Source organism: Pleurodeles waltl, chromosome 3_1 (assembly GCF_031143425.1).
Source record: "Pleurodeles waltl isolate 20211129_DDA chromosome 3_1, aPleWal1.hap1.20221129, whole genome shotgun sequence".
In the NCBI taxonomy this organism is placed as follows: domain Eukaryota; kingdom Metazoa; phylum Chordata; class Amphibia; order Caudata; family Salamandridae; genus Pleurodeles; species Pleurodeles waltl.
Window position 1 is genome coordinate 958419179 of NC_090440.1, and position 22816 is coordinate 958441994.

The 22816-nt window shown below is 44.4% G+C and overlaps 1 protein-coding gene across 3 annotated transcripts in view; it reads left to right on the top strand.

Moving 5' to 3' along the window:
* INPP5B (inositol polyphosphate-5-phosphatase B) overlaps positions 1-22816 on the top strand; it is a 738051-nt gene that overhangs the window by 378317 nt on the left and 336918 nt on the right. For all 3 annotated transcript variants that reach the window (XM_069223977.1, XM_069223978.1, XM_069223979.1), the window contains one exon: positions 5559-5673. In XM_069223977.1, coding sequence (XP_069080078.1) covers positions 5559-5673 — 115 coding nt within the window. The remainder of the gene's footprint in view (positions 1-5558; positions 5674-22816) is intronic.

Below are 22816 nucleotides of genomic sequence, written 5' to 3' on the forward strand. Positions count from 1 at the left end.
CAGTTTTGAAGTCATTTTGTCTGATTCATTGCCATTATTGTCACTTGGTGTTGGTGCATTACCTTTGAAAGAGCAGAATTAGATTTTTGCTAAGCAGAAAACTCATCAGTTTCTTACAGAAAGGGACTTGCCCAGGATTTGTAAGGTTAGAGTTCACTTTTAAATGGAGCTTTTTTAGTCAGATTCCGTTTCTCTGGAGTTTTCAAATCGTGTTGAGGGAGACTCACATTCTTCTCATATGAGCTGTCTGTCCTTTGTGAATTAAGGCACTGCCTTGCTTGCTGATCTTCAGGATGCAAGGGGCAGGATTTTTATCCTGATACAAATCTTCCAGAAATGATAATACTACCTATGTTGAGCACGCTGAGCATGCGGCAGGTGTGGAGAGTTGCTGTGACTCTTAAGATTGAACTATTTAGGCAGCATCAGAAGTCTTTCCTGTTTACTAAAATTATGACTGTCAAGCAGTCAGCAGAGCAGATGTTACATTTTAACGAGGCATCGTTTGACCAAGTAAATGCACTATGTACTAAGCATTTATCTGCTCCTGCTATGGTTAGATAAACCTAAAAATGTTTAGACCAGTCCCTACATATTCTACTTATTTCTCAACTCATCCTGAACCAGAGAGTCTTATTGCCGAGGCTTCAGTTATTAAGATGGAGCAGAATACTATTCCTGCCAATCCCAAAGATAGGAAATCCAAAAATAAAAAGCAATAGGGAAAACTAACATGTCAGAGAGCCTAGCTCTCAAGCCCAGTAATGCTATTTACGTGCTTGTAAATCATACACAGGTGGCTTTGAGTGTGCCTTAAAGGATATGAATGATTTTGATACTCAAGAATAATCCAGTACAGACAGGCTGAGCAGCTGTGCGTATTTTAGCTCTTATGGATTTTTGCCTGTTTGTAGCATGCCTTGCTTGTCTGGGAATGTCTTCCTTTCAATACTCTTTTGATGTTCAGTAAAACTAGCTTTTGAGAAACTAAGGGGCAAGATTTGGATCAGTCCCCATTTTGAGGATGCTATTATAGTAAAAATGTGTGACTTATTGTCCGAAGGGAGATTCTTTTATTCTCCTAGGCCGGAGATTACTGGTGATAGATGCATCCTTATATGGTTGGGGTGCACACCTTCAAGAACTGGAATGTGAACAGTGCCTTGTGGTAACCGCAAGAGAGTAAATAGCATTTAAAGCGAGAAGGCTAGCCTTTCAGAGTTTCCTCCCTTGCTGCACCACAAAAAGATGCAAGTTTTAAACTAACAATACTGCTGTGATCAGATTCCTCAATAAGTAAGGGGTGGAAGGTCACATCACCTGTGCTTGGATTTCTGGCATCCTACATCATCGCATCGATCTTTAGGCAGGCAAACTGAGCTGTCAGTAGCTCATCCTGCAGAGAAGTAGAACGAGAGAGCAAACTGAGCAGAATGACTGTCTGTGTTAGTTTTTAAATGGCATTATAAGGACATCAATCTACTGTCTCCAGTTACTGTTGATGGGTGCCAATGGGAGATGCTCTGTACCAGGAGTAGACATTCGGATCTACATTAAAAGTTTCTTCCTCTTTCACTTATATAGGACGTTGCTTTCAAAATTTCTTCCTGGACGGGGCTCGTTATCCTTGGTATTAGGATCTTCTATGGGCTCAAGTCAATCATGACTTTTTCGTTGTGGGAGGACCTTAGATCTCGGAGGGGGAGGTTTGTTTCATCCCAATCTCGAGATGCTTGATCTTTGAGATTGGAATGTGAGATGTTAGCTCTTTCTAATTCTGATCTACCACAGGTGGATTAAGAGGAATTGGCAATTCATAGAATATCAATGATAACTGTACTTCCAGAATGTGGTCTGTTTGCGCCACTTGGTGTAAGAACTGATTTTTAGGTCCTTTACCATTGCCGGTAGCTAAATATTCTTACATTTGCTACTTCTTTGGCTGAGAAAGGCCTAACTGTAAATATGCTTAAAAATTATTTGACCACCATCTCAGCTTTTTTGTTTTTGCCTAAGCAGGAATAATTGTTTTTATGCCTTTGCTTTTAGAGCCTTTACATTCTTGGGATCTAAGGTCCCTTTCTTGGAAAATGGTCTTTCTGGTGGTGATCACCTCAGCTATGATCTTTAGTGACTAGTAGGCCTTATCTGTTTCTTCTCATACCACGGTAATCTAGGAAGCTATGGTACCAGAATAACAGAGACTAAATATTTTCTGATAAAAATATTGGGGCCTAAATATCCTTCACAAAATGAATGCTCCATTGGAGTTAGTAATAGAAAATCTACATCCCACGGAGCACTATTTTTGTAAATGATATTTAGGACACAATATTTGTGTCACAAAAGAAAGGTTAGTGCTTCAAGTCAAGACCTCTTTCCTGCAAAAAGCTGTGCTTCAATTTTATGTCTCAAACTGTTTTGCTTCCTCTTTTTCCCTGCTTCTCATCCTTCTGTGTGGCAGCAAATGATACATAGGCTAGACCTTAACATGGTGTTGAGATTCTGTTTTCAAGGAACATCTGCCTTGCAATAAGATAATGATTTGTTTGTCTCATTTCAAGGTCTGAAATTGTCTTTTAGGGTTTTCAAGCAGACATTCCTCTTTGGATCTTGTTAGCTGATAAGTCATACTATCAGTTCGTACAACACTCACCCCCTAAGTGATCTTGTGCTCACTTCATGAGGGGCGAGTCAGGAGCACTCTGTTTCTAATGCCCCCCCTACCTTGTCATCTATCCACTCTTTCTCGAAACACTGTTGCCTGAATGTGAGAAGTTGTGCTGAGCCTAAGTTTACTCGAACACTTTTAGATCTGTTTTGGCTTAGCTTTGTCTGTTCTGTTTTCGCATCATGAGTTGTGAGTGTATAACACGGGAGTGTTGAAGTGAGTATTCTGCTCAAGTTAATATCCATTAGAAGAACAATTTACTTACCTTTGGTAATGCTCTTTCTGATCAATATGCTTACTCCTACAAATTGGTCTTGCCCACCAAGCAAGACATTACTGATATTGTATCTTGTGTGCCTTTTACATCTTTATGTCCTTGGTAGTGTGACAGATTGATGGTTGTGACATCACCATGGCTGGTAATGTGTTATATGACATTCAGCAAGTCACTTAAGTGGAGGTGCAAGACATCACTGACGATGCTGTGCAAAATCCAGTGGCTCCTGAGAAGCAGTTAAGATGAGTACGGTGAAAACATTTGTGGGTCCATTCTGGCACCTGAGTAAGAGATTCAAGTAAATATTCTATGGAAGTAATCATGTTCATCAGTAAGAGTGTTACTGAAGGGAAGTAACTTCTTCTTTTGTGTGGTTTCTAAGCCACGTTAGGGTGCTTTTGAAGCAGAAGGTAGCCCTTTTGAAATTGTTTTACTGTAGAAGTATGCATGTTAAAATAAAATGCATGACTCACTTCTAAACATTAGGCACCTAAGTCTTGCAGGCAGAAAGACCACATTTACAGATGGCTTGTTCAATGATAGATGTAGACTTTGTGAAAAGGATTCAGTCTGCATTACAGAAGCTGCAGTTTGCCCTGATGGTGATCTAGGATGCTTGGGAACACTGGTTTTATGTTTTTAGAAATCTCTCATGTCGATGATCCAGGCCACACTGTGTCCCACATGGCACCTCTGATTTATACCAGCTACGCATTTCTATACCATCCAACCTGGCCTTACCTAATTTCCAAATTTACCTGTTGCGGATTAGCCAATTAATTGACTTGTCCGAGATAGGGATGTATGGCTGATAGGCTTAGAACTTAATCAAAGAAATGCCCAGAAATGGGAAGAGCTAGAGATTAGGATCCTAGCGTATTTCGATATAGGGTATCATATTAAAACATGGGCACAGTGCGTAATGGTCAAAAAGGACATTCCAGAAAGTTTAAAATCTTCTTACTGTCAAATCCAACATTTCTTACAATCAACGAAAAAGTAATAGTTGGCCCCAATGAAGTTATTGGCCAGGCTTTTTATGATAATCGATTAGGCATTGGCAGATAGTATAAGATACTTCATGGGGGGTGCTCAATTAAGGCAATCTCCCAACTTTTGGTCAGAGTAGAAAATATCACTGGGTGTAAAATAGAGATACAGCAATGGCGAAAGCACAATGAGGTGTCTCAAAAAGCACTTAGAGGTGCTAATTTCAAAAGAATAGCTCTGTATTCCAATTGGCTGCTTTACCACACACCCGCTAGCATAAAGGAAATGCTCCCGGAGTCATCAGGTCTGTGTCAGCGCTGCCAAAAGACCCAGAGGCATTAGGTCCATATGTGTTTTTCATGCATGTATCTGGCAGGGTACTGGGAGAAGATCTTCAATTGGATTAGGACCATGATATCGTACAAATTAGCCCCTAGCCCATTAGTGGCATTGTGGGGTATTACGCAAACTACAGATTTGTCCATTTCCACTAGACAAATAATATTTGTGGGTACTCTGATAGCCAAATTACTGATTCTCCAGGTGTGGAAATCATCAGTGCCCCCTACGTATGCGGCGTGGGAGGCAAAGATGGAGGCAACACGGACAAAAGAAAAATTGTATGCTCAACGGGTAGGAGCATTGCGAAGATACCAGGGGATATGGGGGAAGATGAGAAATTCAGTGAAAGATTAGGTTTGGGGGTGGGGGGTAGTCGGGGTCAAGATAAGAATCTTCCTATGGATACCGTGGTTCAGATATTACTAAGATAAGGGTATAGGAAAGTATTGAAGCACATTAAACTGATTTACAGAAAAAGTACTACGATCAAGTTCTGATTTATGATGTATGATTTATGGTTGATTGATTTATGTAATGTAATTACACCTGCAGCAAAAATAAAAATTAAAAATGTAAAAAAAGTTAATTGGTAGAGCACATGCATTGAGAGGTGTTTTTCAGCTTCCCAATGTCCAGGGGCCAAATATCCTGAAAAATCAGACAATTAAAACGAGGAACCACACAAAAAGATGCACTTTCCTGGCATTCCTAATTTAAAATAAGCTTATGATATTAGACGTTCTTCTTTCATATGAATATTGAAGTTTTGCTGAATGCAAGCATTATCTCTTGCGTGAAAACACGTCAAACGATTGCACTTTAGGAATTGAAGAGATGTATTGTTGTGATGACTTAACTGCTTAGATTGCATGATGGCTTCCCTCTTAGCCACATTTATTGAATTCAACAGTTAATATACCCCGGTTGTATCTTGGGTGATACTTGTATGCTTAGTAAGTACAGCAAGAAGGAAATCAGTTAATGGGAAAAACCTCGCCATCAGCCTTGTTATTTCATAGAGCTTAGCAAATGTCAAAACAAACGTGAACAAATAGAAACCCAAATATGAGACAAACATAGGAATAAACATTTAAGAATGTTTTTTTTTGTAATGGCACAAAGCTATGATGCCTATTAGGAGTTTTTGAATAAGAGTTGAAGGGTGTAAATGTAATACCTAAAATATAAGAGTATCACTGTCTGACGGCATTATAAGAGGCAAATGTAATACATTTAGAAAAATCAGTACATTATTTTTTCTGTTGTTGCATTTTATAGCTTCCAAGAACTTGATCTTAGTAAAGAAGCATTTATTTTCAATGACACGCCAAAGGAGGAAGAGTGGTTCAAAGCAGTGACTGAAAGCCTGCATCCTAATGCCAATTATGCCAAGGTAAGGAATGAGAACAACATAAAAGGAAAGAGTCTGTGTACATGGTGCAAAGCAGTGGCTTTCTCCTGCCTTCTAATGAACAGTATTCAACCGATAGAAGAAAAAAACAACAACATGCCAATGGAACCTGGGTGTAAAACTGAACATGATATGAAAAACCCTGTATTCACAAAAGTAATTTGTATATTAGTCCTCTACTGTCAGGTTTTGGTATTCTCTGTTGTGCATGTCGGACATGTACACTGCATCAGCCACCATTTGTGGCCTCTTTGTGCTTGAAGACAGCCATTGAACTTATTTACATCAACATGAAATTGCACTTGTTTCGTTTGAAACTTTGGGTGATTGTAAATGTTTGCAGGGCACCTCCGAAGAGAAAAAGTTTCTGCAGCAGTCTAATTTCTTCCACAGGTCGGTTCTCCGAAAGGTAAAATAATGTTGGCGACAACTTTTTGAACTTTGATTTCTACAACAAAGTCACGCTTGAAGAGTGCAATTGACTAAGAGGATTGTAAGATTACAATCTGGAATACCGTATGTGCACTCCAAAAGGACTTCATTGGCATCTCGTAGCGGCCAGCAAGTCCTCTGTCTTACATGAAATACTCCATGAGCAGCAACATTTTGAGAGCATAGTTCTGTTGGCCAAAACAGAGTAAAACCGAGTTTGAAGCTTTGAGAATAGCGCTAGGACCGACTGGGCCTCACAAAGGCATAGTTGAGGGAAGTAGTGTCTTGTAAGAAGAAAAAAAAAAAAACACAATTTAGTCATATTTTTTAAGTGGTTAGTTTAAAAGGGGTCTGCATCAACGGCTATCCCAGTGTCCTTTTAACTTGTTGCACAGGTCTGGAGTGGCACCCAGTGAGTTAGAAGACCTGATCTCTACATGCCCGAGTGTAGAGCCCGTACTTGTGATATAGATCTCTGGTTTGCACCATTATTAATTTATTAAGGCAATCTGAGTGTTTAATTGTTTGATAAACTCGGTGCATGATTCATCCAATAATATTTTCAATTCCAGCAACAGATAGGTTTCTTGCGTATATTTATACAGCAAGAAGCTTTGGTTTTGTAGGCAGTCAGAGGTATTGAACATTAACTGGGGAACTCGCTCTGCTCCAGCAACATCATCAGCAGGCAATGTCATACTTCAGTCCTCATCAACAGCAGCAAGCAACAGCTGCAGGAAAACCTACTGCAAAACAATGATTCATTACTTCCCCCTTCGCTGCTTCCCGCTGCTGTAAGGGGGAAGTATTGTCAATAACTGGGAAGAGTGTCAGTCAATTACAAAAGACAGATGGGTATTAAATATTGTACTGAACGGCTACTCTCTTCGCTTCAAGTCCCTTTCTCTAACTGTTTGGCCAGCAAAAATATCCTGGGACCAGCTCGACCTTTTGAAATCGGAAGTCAACACCTTAATGCAAAAAGAGGTCACAGAGGAGTTCCAGTGTCATCAAAGGGAATCTGGGATTTATTCATGTTACTTTCTAGTAAAAAGAAAGGACCTAAGCAAGAGTTCAGACTCATCTTAGACCTCAGAGTACATGCAAGTTCAGAATGCTGGCTGTGCACCAAATCTACCCACAGTTGCATCATGGAGATTGGATGTGTGTGATAGACCTTCAAGATGCATATTTCCATATCCCAGTTCCCACAAAACATTGGAAATTCCTACGTTTCAAGGTGGGATCACAGCACTATCAGTACAAAGTACTGCCATTCAGTATCTAATCAGCTCCAAGAACATTTTCAAACTGTGTGGCTGTGGTCGCAGCATTCTTAAGGAGATAGAAAATGTTTGTGTATCCATACCTAGATGACTGACTGATTAAAGAGCTCCTCCCCATCTCAAACAAAGGAGCATTTTTGCATCTGTGCCAAGACACTCACAAGTCTAGGTCTTCAGATCAATTTAAACAAATCTACAGTTTGACCAGTACAAAAACTGCACTACCTGGGGGCCACACTCCTTCGGAGGAGAGACTATCATTCATCACTCTGAAATGTCACAATCTTCTGCAGGTTCATCATCAATCTGCGAGGCAGATAGCGTCTCTACTGAGGTCAGTGGCTTCTTGCATCTTTATAGTCCCGAATGAAAGGTTGCACATGAGTGCCCTGCAGCAATGCTTGGAAAACCAGTGGACTCAGTACTCCAGCCGGTGTGAGAACAAGCTGACATTATCATAAGCTGCATGCCAGTCTCTCCCATGTTGTTCTTAAAAGAACAATCTAATGGTTGGGCGGAGGGGGGACCATTTTATCAGGACCCACCCAGTCAAACACACAGATGCCTCCCTCCAGGGTTGATGTTATTCTCAAAAGTCCAGGCTTCCAGTCGGGACAAGATTACGCGCCTCAGTTCCTTGACACTGGAATCTAGAAGGAAAATTGGCCTGTAGCATGCAGGTGACACTCTCTCTCCTTTTGAGGGTCGAGCGAAAAGCACTCTCTCCCTGGTGTAATCTCTCTGTGGGCTTTTAATCACGTCCATGTCATGCCCATCAGTTTGATTGGTTTGTGGGCTTGCCTTTTAAAATTCGCTTGATTTAATTAGTGAAAGGCATGCATTGGTCATGCCTTTTCTGGTGTTTAGCCCGCCTCGAATGCACAAGCCAACTACTTAAAACATACAAGGCTCCATGTTTTTGGAATGGTTTCTGGGCTACCTTTTCTCTTTATTTCCTACTCGGCGCGATCTCACTGGGCAGTAATAGAGTGCTTGTTACATGGATATTTGCACTTTTTCTGGTTACGTGGATAATAGCACTTTTGCTGGTACGTTTTACTGCAAGTGAACTTCTGTTTCCTTTTGTGTGTCTGCTTCGCACTCATGGTGGCCGTCGGCTCGCTTATGTGAAACTGTTTTACTTATCATTTTCAGTTTATGTGGCAAGAAAAGTCCGATTAGTTAAGTGAAACTGTTTGACTTTTCATTTTCATTTTATGTGGCAAGAAAATTCAGGTTAGGAGTTTACAATGCTAATAGCTTTAACTTGAGCAAACGCGAGACCCATTGCATTGCAAATGTTTGTTTAGAAATGGGAACCACTGGCTATCCTCCAAGATGCGGGTATTTGGCTTTTTAATGCACACCTCAGTACATTAGTCAACAGAGTGGCCTAAAGGTCAATGTTTGATTTATATAGGTCTGCAGGGACCCTGATTGGACCCGCAGCTTTCCCCAAATAACATTGTTTAATTGCCATGACATCTTCATTTAAATCAATGTGGGAGATAAAGTGAAGTATTCCCTCTGCCACCTCATTTATACCATTTGTAAAATCTATGGAGTGAGATGATTTATTTTCTGGCTGGAAATTTTATGTAAAATGGGCTCCCCATTGATCAGCTGTAATCAGGCATTCAACCTTTGGGTTCTCTGAGTCTGTAAAGAAGGGATAGTTAAGAACTGTCCAGAGCTTGGCATTATCTCTCAGAATTGCTGCCAGTGTCAGATCTCACCAGGCTTTACTACTTATCTCATTCTTCCTATCCTCAAGGGCCTTCTCACATGCACACCTCTCCTCTCTTATATGTTCACCTGAGCTGGGTTTAGCATTCAAGGTAGCTTTGAGAAGTTTGTGGGAGTTAGTACACATTTTAATAAACCAGCCAAGTGGTTTGAAAACTGCTATGGGCTAAGTATTCATCAATGTTTTTGAAATGGAACTACATAATCTATTATACCCGGCTAATATAACATGGTGTTCTTGATCATCCTCTAAATAATTTAACACCACCTACAAATTTTCTTTTATAATTTTCTGGTTAAATAAAACAGGGTTAACATTCTCTAATTTCAGTCTCTGGCCCTTTTTTCCTTGAGCAAGCAAATTCCTTAGTTTTTTCCTTTGATTTTCCCTAAATGAGAATTTAAAACAGTAGAGAGTGGATTATGATCGCTATTGCAATTTGGGTCAATTTTAAACTCCGAGAGCAGGGGAGAGAATTCGTCCGAAATTAAAATAAAATCAATTTTGCTACTACTCAGCTTTCCTAGGAAAGTAGGGATATCACTTCCCCTTTATACACTATATCCCCAGCAAACATCAGGTTATATTTCAGTAAGAGGACATTAAAGTTTCCCCTAAAATGTGTACCTAAAATGTGACTGAGCTTCATCCTTTCCTAAAAAAAAAAAAAAACACACAAACTTGTTTCACACTAAGCTTAGAAAGTGAGATAATAAAATCCCCTGTCCAGGCTGTCACCATATTTTGAGTCAGCTGTGAGCTGGAGTCTTCCAAGAAGCAATCTAGGTCTTCTACTATATAACCCAACCTCTGATAACATTTTTATAATAATTCATTTTAAGAATGTCAGGCTCCATGGGGAATGCTAGCCAAGTTACCAGAAAGTAAGGGGAGGGACCATACCAGTGTAAATTGAGCACCTATGAGTTGAATGGACACAAAAGTAACAAGGCCACACTTTGCTCTACCCACAGGAGATGGGAGGGCTGGCCGTGCCAATGAGCCGTACCCCTCTATTTGTAATGGCTCTGTTACCCAGGTTTCTTGGCAGCAGATTATATCAAAAGAGGTCACATAGCCTAGCCAGCCTGGATTATCTAGCTCAGAGTGGGCACCTGCTATATTCTACAAAATCAGGGTGAGGTCCTTCTGCTTAACCGGGGCTATATCTTCTTTTGATGGAACTAAAGGCCCCCAAAATGTACCCCCTATTTTATATTAGTCCTTTCCTCTACGGGCACCCTCTCCCCTGTTTGCGGGGTGACTTTCTCTCTCAATTGTTGTCAATCTAGCATATCCAGATTACTTAACGGGTCAAAGCGGGAACTCGCAGGAACATTGAACTTTTGTTGCAAACAAGGCGCGGGGTTAAGAGGTCTTTGGCTGAGCGGGGCAATTTGTGTGTGTGCAAAATCTGCTATGTTAAGGAAACACAGTGGGTTCACATGTATTCTCTTGTATTTCCTGGGCAATGGCCTTAGGTGGTGTAATAATAAACACACGATTTCTGGGTCTCTAAAATACACTACCACACAGTCCCCCTCTGAGTTTTTGGGAAAACGCCCTACACAGTCCACCCTTCGGGTGTAAACAATCTTACTGTTCAAGTCCGCCGGTACCCCTGCTTTGTTCCGCAACCAGTGAGCGGCCTTTCGCTTTAATGACTCACCAAGTCATGGTACTTTTTCTAAAACAATTACCTATGGAGTGTAGTTAGGTGGGGGCTGTAAACTTCTTACACTAGGCCTCTCTGAGGTTCTAATTGCATCATGAACAGTTTCAGTTGTGTTTTATTTGTACTGTAGGGGTTGCCTTCCCTCTATCATAAGTGTCTCTCTGACCCTGATTGGGATCTCTTTCAGTTGAACATCATTCAGGCATAGCAGAACAACTTGTTTCGGGATGTTCCACTGGCTGCTGTGTCTCTGTACATGGACCTGTATTCCGAATTCCCCTGGTTTAAGGGGGAGATTGGCTGATAAGAAAATCCAGTTTCTTCCTAATTATAGATCGTATTTTTGATTCGAGTTTCCTGCAAAAATCTTTCAGTGTGGCCTCTGTTTTAGCAAGGAACTGCTTTAGCAACTTACTCACATAGGTCTCGTTTTCAGTTTCTAGATCTTGTAACCTTGTTACCGATCTTAAGGCCACCGTTTGACGCAATCTGTGCTGACTTTTGTCCTGTTTAACACAAGGTTTGCTACTTACATCCCTTTTTTTTGCAGGAGGGCTTACTAATACCTAGACCTCTCCCTAGCCAACTGCTTATTTGTAGGCCTCACAAGTAGGGGCAAGGGTGGTACTTCACTGTTTGGAGGCACATTTGTGAGCTGCTCCGTTTCCAGGCTGTCCAAAGGTACTTCTGGGGGTATTGTGCCCTTATTTATGATAATCACCTCTGGTTCCAATGGGGGTTTGTGGCCTGTTTTTTTACTGCAAGGATTCTTTCTTTCACTTGCTTGAGTTCTGAGGTAATCACCCCAATTACAGCGGACAGGTAATTTGTGAAAGATGACTTTGATGAGGGTGGACCATTCCCCCGATTACTGGAGGTTGCAGCTCTTCTCTTCCCCATGGACATGCATGCAAAGCTGTCCTGCCTTATAGTCAGAATGGGAGATCTACAACAAGACTACTAAAAATAACTTTCACCTGGACAGACGAACCAAGAGAGGTGGCCCAGCCTGGCCTCTTCCGGACAATGACAGGCAAGGGCGGGCCCAGTCTTAGCCCGGGTGCAGGAGCCGTAGAGATAGTACCTATTTCTCAACAGAGATCAGAAGGATATTCACTATACTTTCTGATACCAAAGAAAGGCGGCACTCTAAAACCAATTTTAGATCTCAGACTTTCTCCAGCTATACATCCTTTCAGAACACCTTCATATCGTCACTCTAAAAGACGTCATTCCCCTACTACAAAAACAGGATTACATGACAGCATTAGACTTCAAATATGCCTATTTCCACATTCCCATACATCCAGCACATCACAAATATCTCAGATTTGTAATAGCAGGAAAACACTACCAATTCAAAGTACTACCATATGGAATACACCAACCTATCAAAGGGGCTGCCCTTTCAAACCCTGTTCCTTGGACCACTATCACAATGGATGCATCACTAATAGGTTGGGGAGCTCATCTCCACAACCTCACTATACAAGGAGAATGGGACTCCAACCAACACATTTATATAAACTACCTGGAATTACTAGCAGTATTCCTAGCACTCAAAGCTTTTCTGACACAAATCACACACAAAGTAGAGTTAATACGGACAGACAATACAATGGCAATGTATTATCTGCAAAAACAAGGGGGGGGGACACTAATCTCAATTGTCTGTTTTAGCACAGACAATCTGGAAATGGGTAATTCAGAATCACATTCAATTAGTGGCAGAGTATCTCCCAGGGACAATTAACTAGCGGACCTGTAAAGCAGGATGCAGCAACAAGTCCACAAATGAGAAAGTCACCCACAAGTAATTTAACAGTACTTTCAAATGTGGGGAACCCCAGACATAGACCTTTTTGCCACAAGAGAAAACTCAAAATGCCAAAGCTTTGCATCCAAGTACCCACACCCTCAATCCAAGGGCAATGCTCTATGGATGAACTGGTCAGGGATATTTGCTCACGCTTTTCCACCTCTCCCTCTCATTCCATCTCTGATAATTAAGATGAAACAAACCTCACTCACTATGATCCTCATAGCTCCCACATGGGCATGTCAACATTGGACCTGTCTGTAGTACTACATCACAAGCTCCCAAACAGACCAGATCTGTTGACTCAAAAGAGAGGCCAAATCAGACACCCAAATCCCAGCACACTCAACCTGGTGATTTAGCTTCTGAAGTCATAGAGTTTGGCTATCTACAACTTCCATCTGAATGTATGGATATTCTAAAGGAAACACGCAAACCCTCAACTAGACAGTGTTATTCTGCTAAATAGAAACATTTTGTCTACTATTGTCAATCCAAGTAAATTGATCCACTTAAGGCTTCACTACAAGATATTATCTGCTATTTGATACACTTACAAAAAGCAAATTGGGCATACTCCTCAGTTAGGCTTCCTTTAACAGCTATAGCTGCTTACCTGCAAAACAGACAACATATTTCCCCACTTAGGATTCCTGTTATAAAAGCCTTTATGGAGGGTCTTAAAAAAGTTATTCCACCTAGAATTCCTTTAGCTCCAGCATGGAATCTTAACATTGTACTCACTAGACTTATGGACCACCATTTGAGCCCACGCATTCTTGTACTCTAGAGTTCCTATCATGGAAGGTTGCTTTCTTAATAGCAATCACTTCTTTAAGAAGAGTTAGCAAAATTCAAGCGTTCCCGTTAGAAGAACCTTTCTTTCAAGTTCATATAGTCAAATTAGTTCTTAAAACAAATCCAAAATTCCTACCAAAGGTAGTTTTACCTTTTCATATCAACCAGTCACTGGAATTGCCAGTCTTCTTTCCACCACCAGACTCAGTTGCGGAAACACCCTTGATGTTAAAAAAGGCTCTCATGTACTAGATAGACAGAACAAAAGAGTTTAGGAAATCAAAACAACTTGTTGTGGCATTTTCAGAACCTCACAAAGGTAATCCTATCTCAAAAAATGGGTTAGCCAGATGGACAGTCAAGTGTATTCAAACTTGCTATCTTTAGGCTAAAAGACAGTTACCATTAACTCCTACAGCACATTCTACTAGGAAAAAAGAAACTTCAGTGGCATTCTTAGGCAACATACCAATGGCAGACATATGGAAAGATGCCACATGATCTACACCAAACACATTCACTAAACACTACTGTGTGGATGTGTTAACTCGCCAATGAACAAATGTTGGACAGGCAGTACTTAGAACATTATTTCAAGCTACTCCAACTCCTACAGGCTAACCACCGCTTACCGTTAGAGGGGATTGCTTTTCAGTCTAAGGAAAGCATGTGTATCTACAGGTACTCATGCCATTGAACGGAAAATGTTACTTAGCCAGTAGACACCTGTTTGTGGCATGTAATGCTGTAGATTCACATGCGCCCTCCTTCTCCCCGGAGCCTGTAACCGCTACAGTGCAATACATTGTAAATATGTATATACATTGCATGGACATCTTATTTCTGAGCTATATATCTACATGTACATTTATACACTCTTTACTTCACCCACCATCGGGAAAACAATCTAACAAAGGACTTGATGCCCATGCACACTATTATCAAGAGGAGGAGTCACTCGATCCTGTGACTCGAAAACCTTCTTCAGAGAAAAACAATTTTTCTGATGGATACAACTACCTGTGGATTCCTCACCTAAAGAATTTTCCCCACGCGCCAGCTTCGACTGAAATTTTCTTCTAGCTCTGCATGTCGACGATGACGTCACAATTGCCCGACTCCACACGACGCCGTATGACGTCATCCAGGCAATAAGAAGCCCTCGTTGACGTGCAGACGTCAGTTCCCTTTTTTCCGTGCCATCAAGTAACGTTTTTTCTTCGAGGCTATCAGGGAGCTAAAGTTTCACTCTGGTGTAACTATGTCACAACCGAGGAAGTCGGGTTTTAAACCCTGTAAACAGTGTGGGGGTCGCATGTCGGTCATGGACCCCCGTGAAAATTGCTTATGATGCCTTAGTTCCGACCATGAGGTCGAGTCATGTGGTTCATGCCAACGCCTGAGTCCTAAGGCCCTAAAAGAACGAGAGGCAAAATTGTTTCTTGCTCGTTCTAAGAGGAAAGAGAAGCATCATCGAAGAGAGTCTTCTTCAAGATCCTCGAAGACTCAATAGCGCCATCGGGACTCTCGGCGTCGTCATGACTCACAGCGCCAGTCGAGCAGAGAACGTTCCCTTTCGAGGTTGCCATCAGTTCGGCACTGGCTGACGTGGGAGATAAGCCCGACGTCTCCACTGTCAGTATATGAAGTGGAACCACATCAGGAGCCAAGGGCTTCTCCGGAGCAGGAGATGCCTAGGCCGTCATCGGCTCCCTCTCCGGCGCCGGTTCCTCAAGGTTATCCATCTTTCCCGGTGCCGGGCACGCACCCGCAGCATCTTTTAATGCTATGTTTAATATTTTTGCCACCATGGCGTCTGGTGGTTGGCATGCGGCTCCATCAGGGCCTTTGGCCTTTGACTTGGGTGCTCCGGCTCCTTACAAGCCGACACCCATTATGCCCTTTCTTCCTTCTGGAGGTACTGCTTCGGCGCGGATGCCTTTTGCGTCACCCAGAAGGCTGGTGGATTCGCCACAGATCCAGTCGACTGTGAAGTTACCTGTGGCGCCAGAGGGTCCCGCATCGGATGACTCTGAAGGTCGGCGCCGTCGAAGATCTTCGGCGTCGGCTGACACCTTATCGACGCCGGGGCTCGAGTCCAGGCTCCGATCCAGGAGATTGGCTGTAAGGATGCTGGAAGAAGAGGAGTATGAGAGCCTTCAGGGGACCTGCAAGGCTTAGATACGGCAAGTTGCCTGGACACTTCCCCGGAGTGGGACCTGGATTCCCCGGGGGAGTATACGGAAGAGGCAGCTTCATTTCATGCTGTGGTGAGGAAGGCAGCAGACTTTTTGGACCTTCCACTTCCTGCTGCAGAGGTGAAGACAAACCTCCTGACCGAAGTGCTGCATCCAGCGTCAGCGGTGGCGGAGCCTCTTCTGCCTTTCAATGAGGCTCTTTGGGACCCTATTAAGGACATTTGGAAAAAGCCAGTGACTTTGGCAGCCGTCAACAGGGCGGTGGCAAGCCGCTATCGTGTAGCACCAGGTGATCCGGACTTTCTGACCAAGCACCCAACTCCGGAGAGTTTGGTGGTCCAAGCGTCGTGCTCCTCCCGTTCTGCTCCTGGTTCGTTACCCAGGGCCCCTGCGGACAGGGAGTCTAAGAAGATGGACCAGGCAGCTAAAAAGACCTTTTCTTCTTGTAGCATGGCTTTAAAGTCTACCAATGCGACTTGCATTTTGGGGCGTTATATTCGTGCCCTTATGGATGAGGCTAAGGGCCACCTTTGGTTTGTCACAGGAGGTGTTGAACCTGTTGTCAGACGCCCAGGGGGCGGTGACCCAGGTAATTCAATCTGGGCTGGACACCTCGGATTCGGTGGTCAGAGCTATGGGCACATCCATAGCAACGAGACGGCAGGCCTGGCTGCGATCGTCAGGGTTCTCCCCTGATGCTCAGACTACTCTCCTGGACCTGCCAATTGATGGAGCCCAACTTTTTGGATCAAAACCCGACTCTGCTCTAGAACGTTTTAAAGAGAGTAGAGCTACGGCGAGGTCATTAGGTCTCCAGTCAGCCACTTCCTCTGCTTTCAGATCTTTTAGGAGGTTTAGAGGTTTTGGTCGTGGCACTTCCTTTCGTGGCAGGCTCCATGCGGCAGGACAACAATCTGCAGGAACTGTTCCTTACAGATCCTTCAGGGGCAGGGATAGAGTACGCACTAGGGGTGCCACCCAGCAGTACTCTGCCTCTTCCTCTTCCGCCGGAGGGGTGCAGCAGGGAAAGCAGCCTTAGTCCTCCACCACTCCCTGCTCACACGTCTCCGGTAGGGGGGAGACTTACTCACTTTCTTTGCATGTGGGAGTCCATAACATCAGACTCCTGGGTAACCGGCATTGTGGAGAAGAGGTATGCTCTTCCTTTTCGGGAATTTCCTCCTCCCTGCCCCTCCTTCTGTTCGGACAACCATCTTCTGTTATTGCAACAGGAGGTGATGTCCCTTTTGTCGAAAGGCGCAGTGGAGTGGGTCCCAGAGCAGGAGGGGTCAGGGCTGCTATTCAAGGTACTTCTTGATCCCCAAAAAGGATGGTCGGTTGAGGCCAATACTGGACCTGAGGATTTTGAATTAGTTCCTCAAGCAGGAAAAGTTCAAGATGCTGACCCTGTCACAGGTTATTTTGGCGTTGAACGAAGGAGATTGAATGGTGTCTGTCGATTTGCAGGATGCGTACTTCCATATTCCGATCCTCAAGCCCCACAGGAAGTATCTCCGGTTTGTGGTGGGGTCGCAGCACTCTCAGTTTACGGTCCTTCCGTTTGGTCTTACTTCGGCACCTCGAGTCTTTACGAAGGTGATGGCGGTGGTAGCAGCAGAGCTCTGAAGAAAGGGAATAGCAGTATTTCCTTATCTGGACGATTGGTTGATCAAAGCCAAGTCTCTGGAGCTCTTGCGGTGTCACCTGCAGTCGACAACTCACTTGTTGTTCCACCTGGGATTCTCAGTGAATGAGCCCAAATCTCACCTGGAGCCCTCAACGCCTCCTGTTCATAGGGGCAGTACTGGACACAACATTGAATCAGGCCTTTCCTCCGCCGCAGCGGATTCAGGACATTCAGGCGTTGATTCCAATGTTTCAAGATGGAGCGGTCATCCCAGTCCTCAAGGTCCTTCGTCTGCTCGGTTTGTTCGCTTCTTGCATTCTGCTGGTCATGCATGCACGCTGGCACATGAAGGCTCTTTAGTGGTGCGTCCGCAGGCAGTGGTTTCAGCACAAAGGAGATCTCCAGAGACGCTGCAGCGGATCTTCGATGGTGGGCTGGGGTCGGCAACCTGTCGCAAGGAAGGCCGTTCTCGCTGCCTCCGCCAGTGGCCACAGTTGTGACAGATGCTTCCACTCTAGGGTGGGGAGCTCATCTGGGAGACCTGGAGATCAAAGTTTGTTCGGCTCCAGTGGAACAGAGGTTTCACATCAATCTGTTGGAATTGCAGACGATACATCTGGCTCTCAAGGCCTTACTCCCTTCCCTTCGCGGTCAGTCAGTTCAGGTCCTGACGGACAACACTACCGCAATGTGGTATATAAACAAGCAGGGAGGAGTGGGGTCGTATCTTCTCTGCAGAGAATCTCTTCGACTCTGGTCCTGGCTTCAGGACCACAAGATTTGCTTGGTAGCAAATTATTTGGCCGGAGTTCTGAACGTGCGTGCGGACGGTGTCAGCCGGCTCATCTCGACCGATCACGAGTGGCGTCTTCATCCGGATCTGGTTCTTTACATCTTCCAGATGTGGGGGTATCCTCAGATAGATCTGTTTGCCACTCAGGAGAACACGCACTGCCCGTCATTTTGCAGCCTCCAGTGTCCGGTGCAAGGAGCATTGGGGGACGCGTTTCAGATGTCCTGGAAGGGTCAGTTGCTTTACACATTTCCCCCCATACCCTTGATTCCTCGGGTTCTGAGAAGATCCGCCAAGAGCTCCAGGCTTAGTGTAGAGTCCCCATATCTTTCCTTTTTTAGAGACAAAGTGGTGTTAAGGACCAAGGCGGCTTTCCTCCCGAAGGTTGTTACACCCTTTCATTTGGGGCAGTCCATTACTCTCTCTTCCTTTTACCCCTCCGCCTCATCCAACCAAGGAGGAAGAGAGGCTTCACCGGTTGGATCCACGAAGCGCATTGAGCTTCTTTGTCGACAGGACGAGGGAGTTCAGGCAAGACGATCAGCTCTTTGTTCGATACGTGGGGAAGAGGAGAGGCAGAGCAGTCCACAAGAGAACGCTGTCCAGGTGGGTCATTCTCTGTATCAAACTTTGTTATTTCTTAGCAAAGAAAGAACCCCCTGTAGGGCTCCGAGCTCCTTCCACCAGGGCTAAGACTGCTTCATCTGCCTTGGCTAGGGGTGTTCCTGTGGTTGACATCTGCAAAGCGGCAACTTGGGTGTCCCTCCATACTTTTGTCAAACATTATTGTTTGGACTCTGAGGTCAGGAGGGATGGCCATTTTGCCCGCTCAGTGCTGCAGGATTTCTTGGTTTGACCATTCAGGCACCCACCTTCGGAGGTGGTACTACTTTGGGACTCTATTCTTTAGGTGAGGAATCCACAGGTAGTTGTATCCATCAGAAGAACAAGTTACTTACCTTCGGTAATGCCTTTTCTGGTGGAGGCATTAGCTACCTGTGGATTCCTCACGGTCCCACACGCCTCCCCGTTGCCTGATTGGTCTTACCACAAATTCTTTGAGTGAGCACCGGTTTATTGAATATTTGTATATAATAATGAGATGTGTATATACATATATTTATTTCTATATATGGGATTTTTCAAAGGAAACATGTTTGGATATGTATAGGTATATATATTTGTTTCCATATGAGTGTGTTGTTTCCATTAGTATCATTTTATATTATTGCAATAAATGTTGGTAAATAATTTTACTTGATGTCATTATATTTCTCTGCAAAGTCAATGTTCACCTGTTCGCCTCAAAGGCACGTAAAAAATGGTGATAACTGACGTCTGCACGTCGATGAGGGCTTCTTATTGCCTGGATGACGTCCTACGGCGTCGCGTGGAGTCGGGCAATTGTGACGTCATCGTAGACGTGCAGAGCTAGAAGAAAATTTCCGTCAAAGCTAGCACGTGGGGAAAATTCTTTAGGTGAGGAATCCACAGGTAGCTAATGTATCCACCAGAAAAGGCGTTACTGAAGTTAGTAACTTGTTCAAAGTACCATCTTGCTTGGCATGTTACCCCCATTTTTCACTGTATATATGTTGTTTTAGTTGTATGTGTCACTGGGACCCTGGTAACCCAGGGCCCCAGTGCTCATAAGTGTGCCTGAATGTGTTACCTGTGTAGTGACTAACTGTCTCACTAAGGCTCTGCTAATCAGAACCTCAGTGGTTATGCTCTCTCATTTCTTTCCAAATTGTCACTAACAGGCTAGTGACCATTTTTACCAATTTACATTGGCTTACTGGAACACCCTTATAATTCCCTAGTATATGGTACTGAGGTACCCAGGGTATTGGGGTTCCAGGAGATCCCTATGGGCTGCAGCATTTCTTTTGCCACCCATAGGGAGCTCTGACAATCCTTACACAGGCCAGCCACTGCAGCCTGAGTGAAATAACGTCCACGTTATTTCACAGCCATTTTACACTGCACTTAAGTAACTTATAAGTCACCTATATGTCTAACCTTTACCTGGTAAAGGTTAGGTGCAAAGTTACTTAGTGTGAGGGCACCCTGGCACTAGCCAAGGTGCCCCCACATTGTTCAGAGCCAATTCCCTGAACTTTGTGAGTGCGGGGACACCATTACACGCGTGCACTACATATAGGTCACTACCTATATGTAGCTTCACAATGGTAACTCCGAATATGGCCATGTAACATGTCTATGATCATGGAATTGCCCCCTCTATGCCATCCTGGCATAGTTGGCACAATCCCATGATCCCAGTGGTCTGTAGCACAGACCCTGGTACTGCCAAACTGCCCTTCCTGGGGTTTCACTGCAGCTGCTGCTGCTGCCAACCCCTCAGACAGGCATCTGCCCTCCTGGGGTCCAGCCAGGCCTGGCCCAGGATGGCAGAACAAAGAACTTCCTCTGAGAGAGGGTGTGACACCCTCTCCCTTTGGAAAATGGTGTGAAGGCAGGGGAGGAGTAGCCTCCCCCAGCCTCTGGAAATGCTTTCTTGGACACAGATGTGCCCAATTCTGCATAAGCCAGTCTACACCGGTTCAGGGACCCCTTAGCCCCTGCTCTGGCGCGAAACTGGACAAAGGAAAGGGGAGTGACCACTCCCCTGACCTGCACCTCCCCTGGGAGGTGTCCAGAGCTCCTCCAGTGTGCTCCAGACCTCTGCCATCTTGGAAACAGAGGTGCTGCTGGCACACTGGACTGCTCTGAGTGGCCAGTGCCACCAGGTGACGTCAGAGACTCCTTGTGATAGGCTCCTTCAGGTGTTGCTAGCCTATCCTCTCTCCTAGGTAGCCAAACCCTCTTTTCTGGCTATTTAGGGTCTCTGTCTCTGGGGAAACTTTAGATAACGAATGCAAGAGCTCATCCGAGTTCCTCTGCATCTCTCTCTTCACCTTCTGATAAGGAATCGACTGCTGACCGCGCTGGAAGCCTGCAAACCTGCAACATAGTAGCAAAGACGACTACTGCAACTCTGTAACGCTGATCCTGCCGCCTTCTCGACTGTTTTCCTGCTTGTGCATGCTGTGGGGGTAGTCTGCCTCCTCTCTGCACCAGAAGCTCCGAAGAAATCTCCCGTGGGTCGACGGAATCTTCCCCCTGCAACCGCAGGCACCAAAAAGCTGCATTACCGGTCCCTTGGGTCTCCTCTCAGCACGACGAGCGAGGTCCCTCGAATCCAGCGACTCTGTCCAAGTGACCCCCACAGTCCAGTGACTCTTCAGTCCAAGTTTGGTGGAGGTAAGTCCTTGTCTCACCTCGCTGGGCTGCATTGATGGGAACCGCGACTTTGCAGCTACTCCGGCCCCTGTGCACTTCCGGCGGAAATCCTTTGTGCACAGCCAAGCCTGTGTCCACGGCACTCTAACCTGCATTGCACGACTTTCTAAGTTGGTCTCCGGCGACATGGGACTCCTTTGTGCAACTTCGGCGAGCACCGTTTCACGCCTCCTCGTAGTGCCTGTTTCTGGCACTTCTCCGGGTGCTACCTGCTTCAGTGAGGGCTCTTTGTCTTGCTCGACGTCCCCTCTCTCTTCAGGTCCAATTTGCGACCTCCTGGTCCCTCCTGGGCCCCAGCAGCGTCCAAAAACGGCAAACGCACGATTTGCGACTAGCAAGGCTTGTTGGCGTCCTTTCAGCGGGAAAACACTTCTGCGCGACTCTCCAAGGCGAGAGGGATCCGTCCACCAAAGGGGAAGTCTCTAGCCCTTTGCGTTCCTGCAGAAACCTCAGCTTCTTCTGTCCAGTAGAAGCTTCTTTGCACCCGCAGCTGGCATTTCCTGGGCATCTGCCCATCTCCGACTTGCTTGTGACTTTTGGACTTGGTCCCCTTGTTCCACAGGTACCCTAGATTGGAAATCCACAGTTGTTGCATTGCTGGTTTGTGTCTTTCCTGCATTATTCCTCTAACACGACTTCTTTGTCCTTAGGGGAACTTTAGTGCACTTTGCACTCACTTTTCAGGGTCTTGGGGAGGGTTATTTTTCTAACTCTCACTATTTACTAATAGTCCCAGCGACCCTCTACAAGGTCACATAGGTTTGGGGTCCATTCGTGGTTCGCATTCCACTTTTGGAGTATATGGTTTGTGTTGCCCCTATCCCTATGTTTCCCCATTGCATCCTATTGTAACTATACATTGTTTGCACTGTTTTCTAAGACTATACTGCATATTTTTGCTATTGTGTATATATATCTTGTGTATATTTCCTATCCTCTCACTGAGGGTACACTCCAAGATACTTTGGCATATTGTCATAAAAATAAAGTACCTTTATTTTTAGTATAACTGTGTATTGTGTTTTCTTATGATATTGTGCATATGACATTAAGTGGTACTGTAGTAGCTTCACACGTCTCCTAGTTCAGCCTAAGCTGCTCTGCTAAGCTACCATTATCTATCAGCCTAAGCTGCTAGACACCCTATACACTAATAAGGGTTAACTGGGCCTGGTGCAATGTGCAAGTACCCCTTGGTACTCACTACAAGCCAGTCCAGCCTCCTACAGTATATATATGTATATATATACACACACATATGTGGGTGTGGGTGTGTGTATATATATATGTATGTATGTATACATATGTGTGTGTATATATATATATATATATATATATATATACACACACACTAGTAGCGGTTGCCAGGACCTAATTTCTTTATAAAAAGCATTTTTTTACTTTTATCTTTGCCGCTGGTTGACAAATGTTCACAACATTTTCC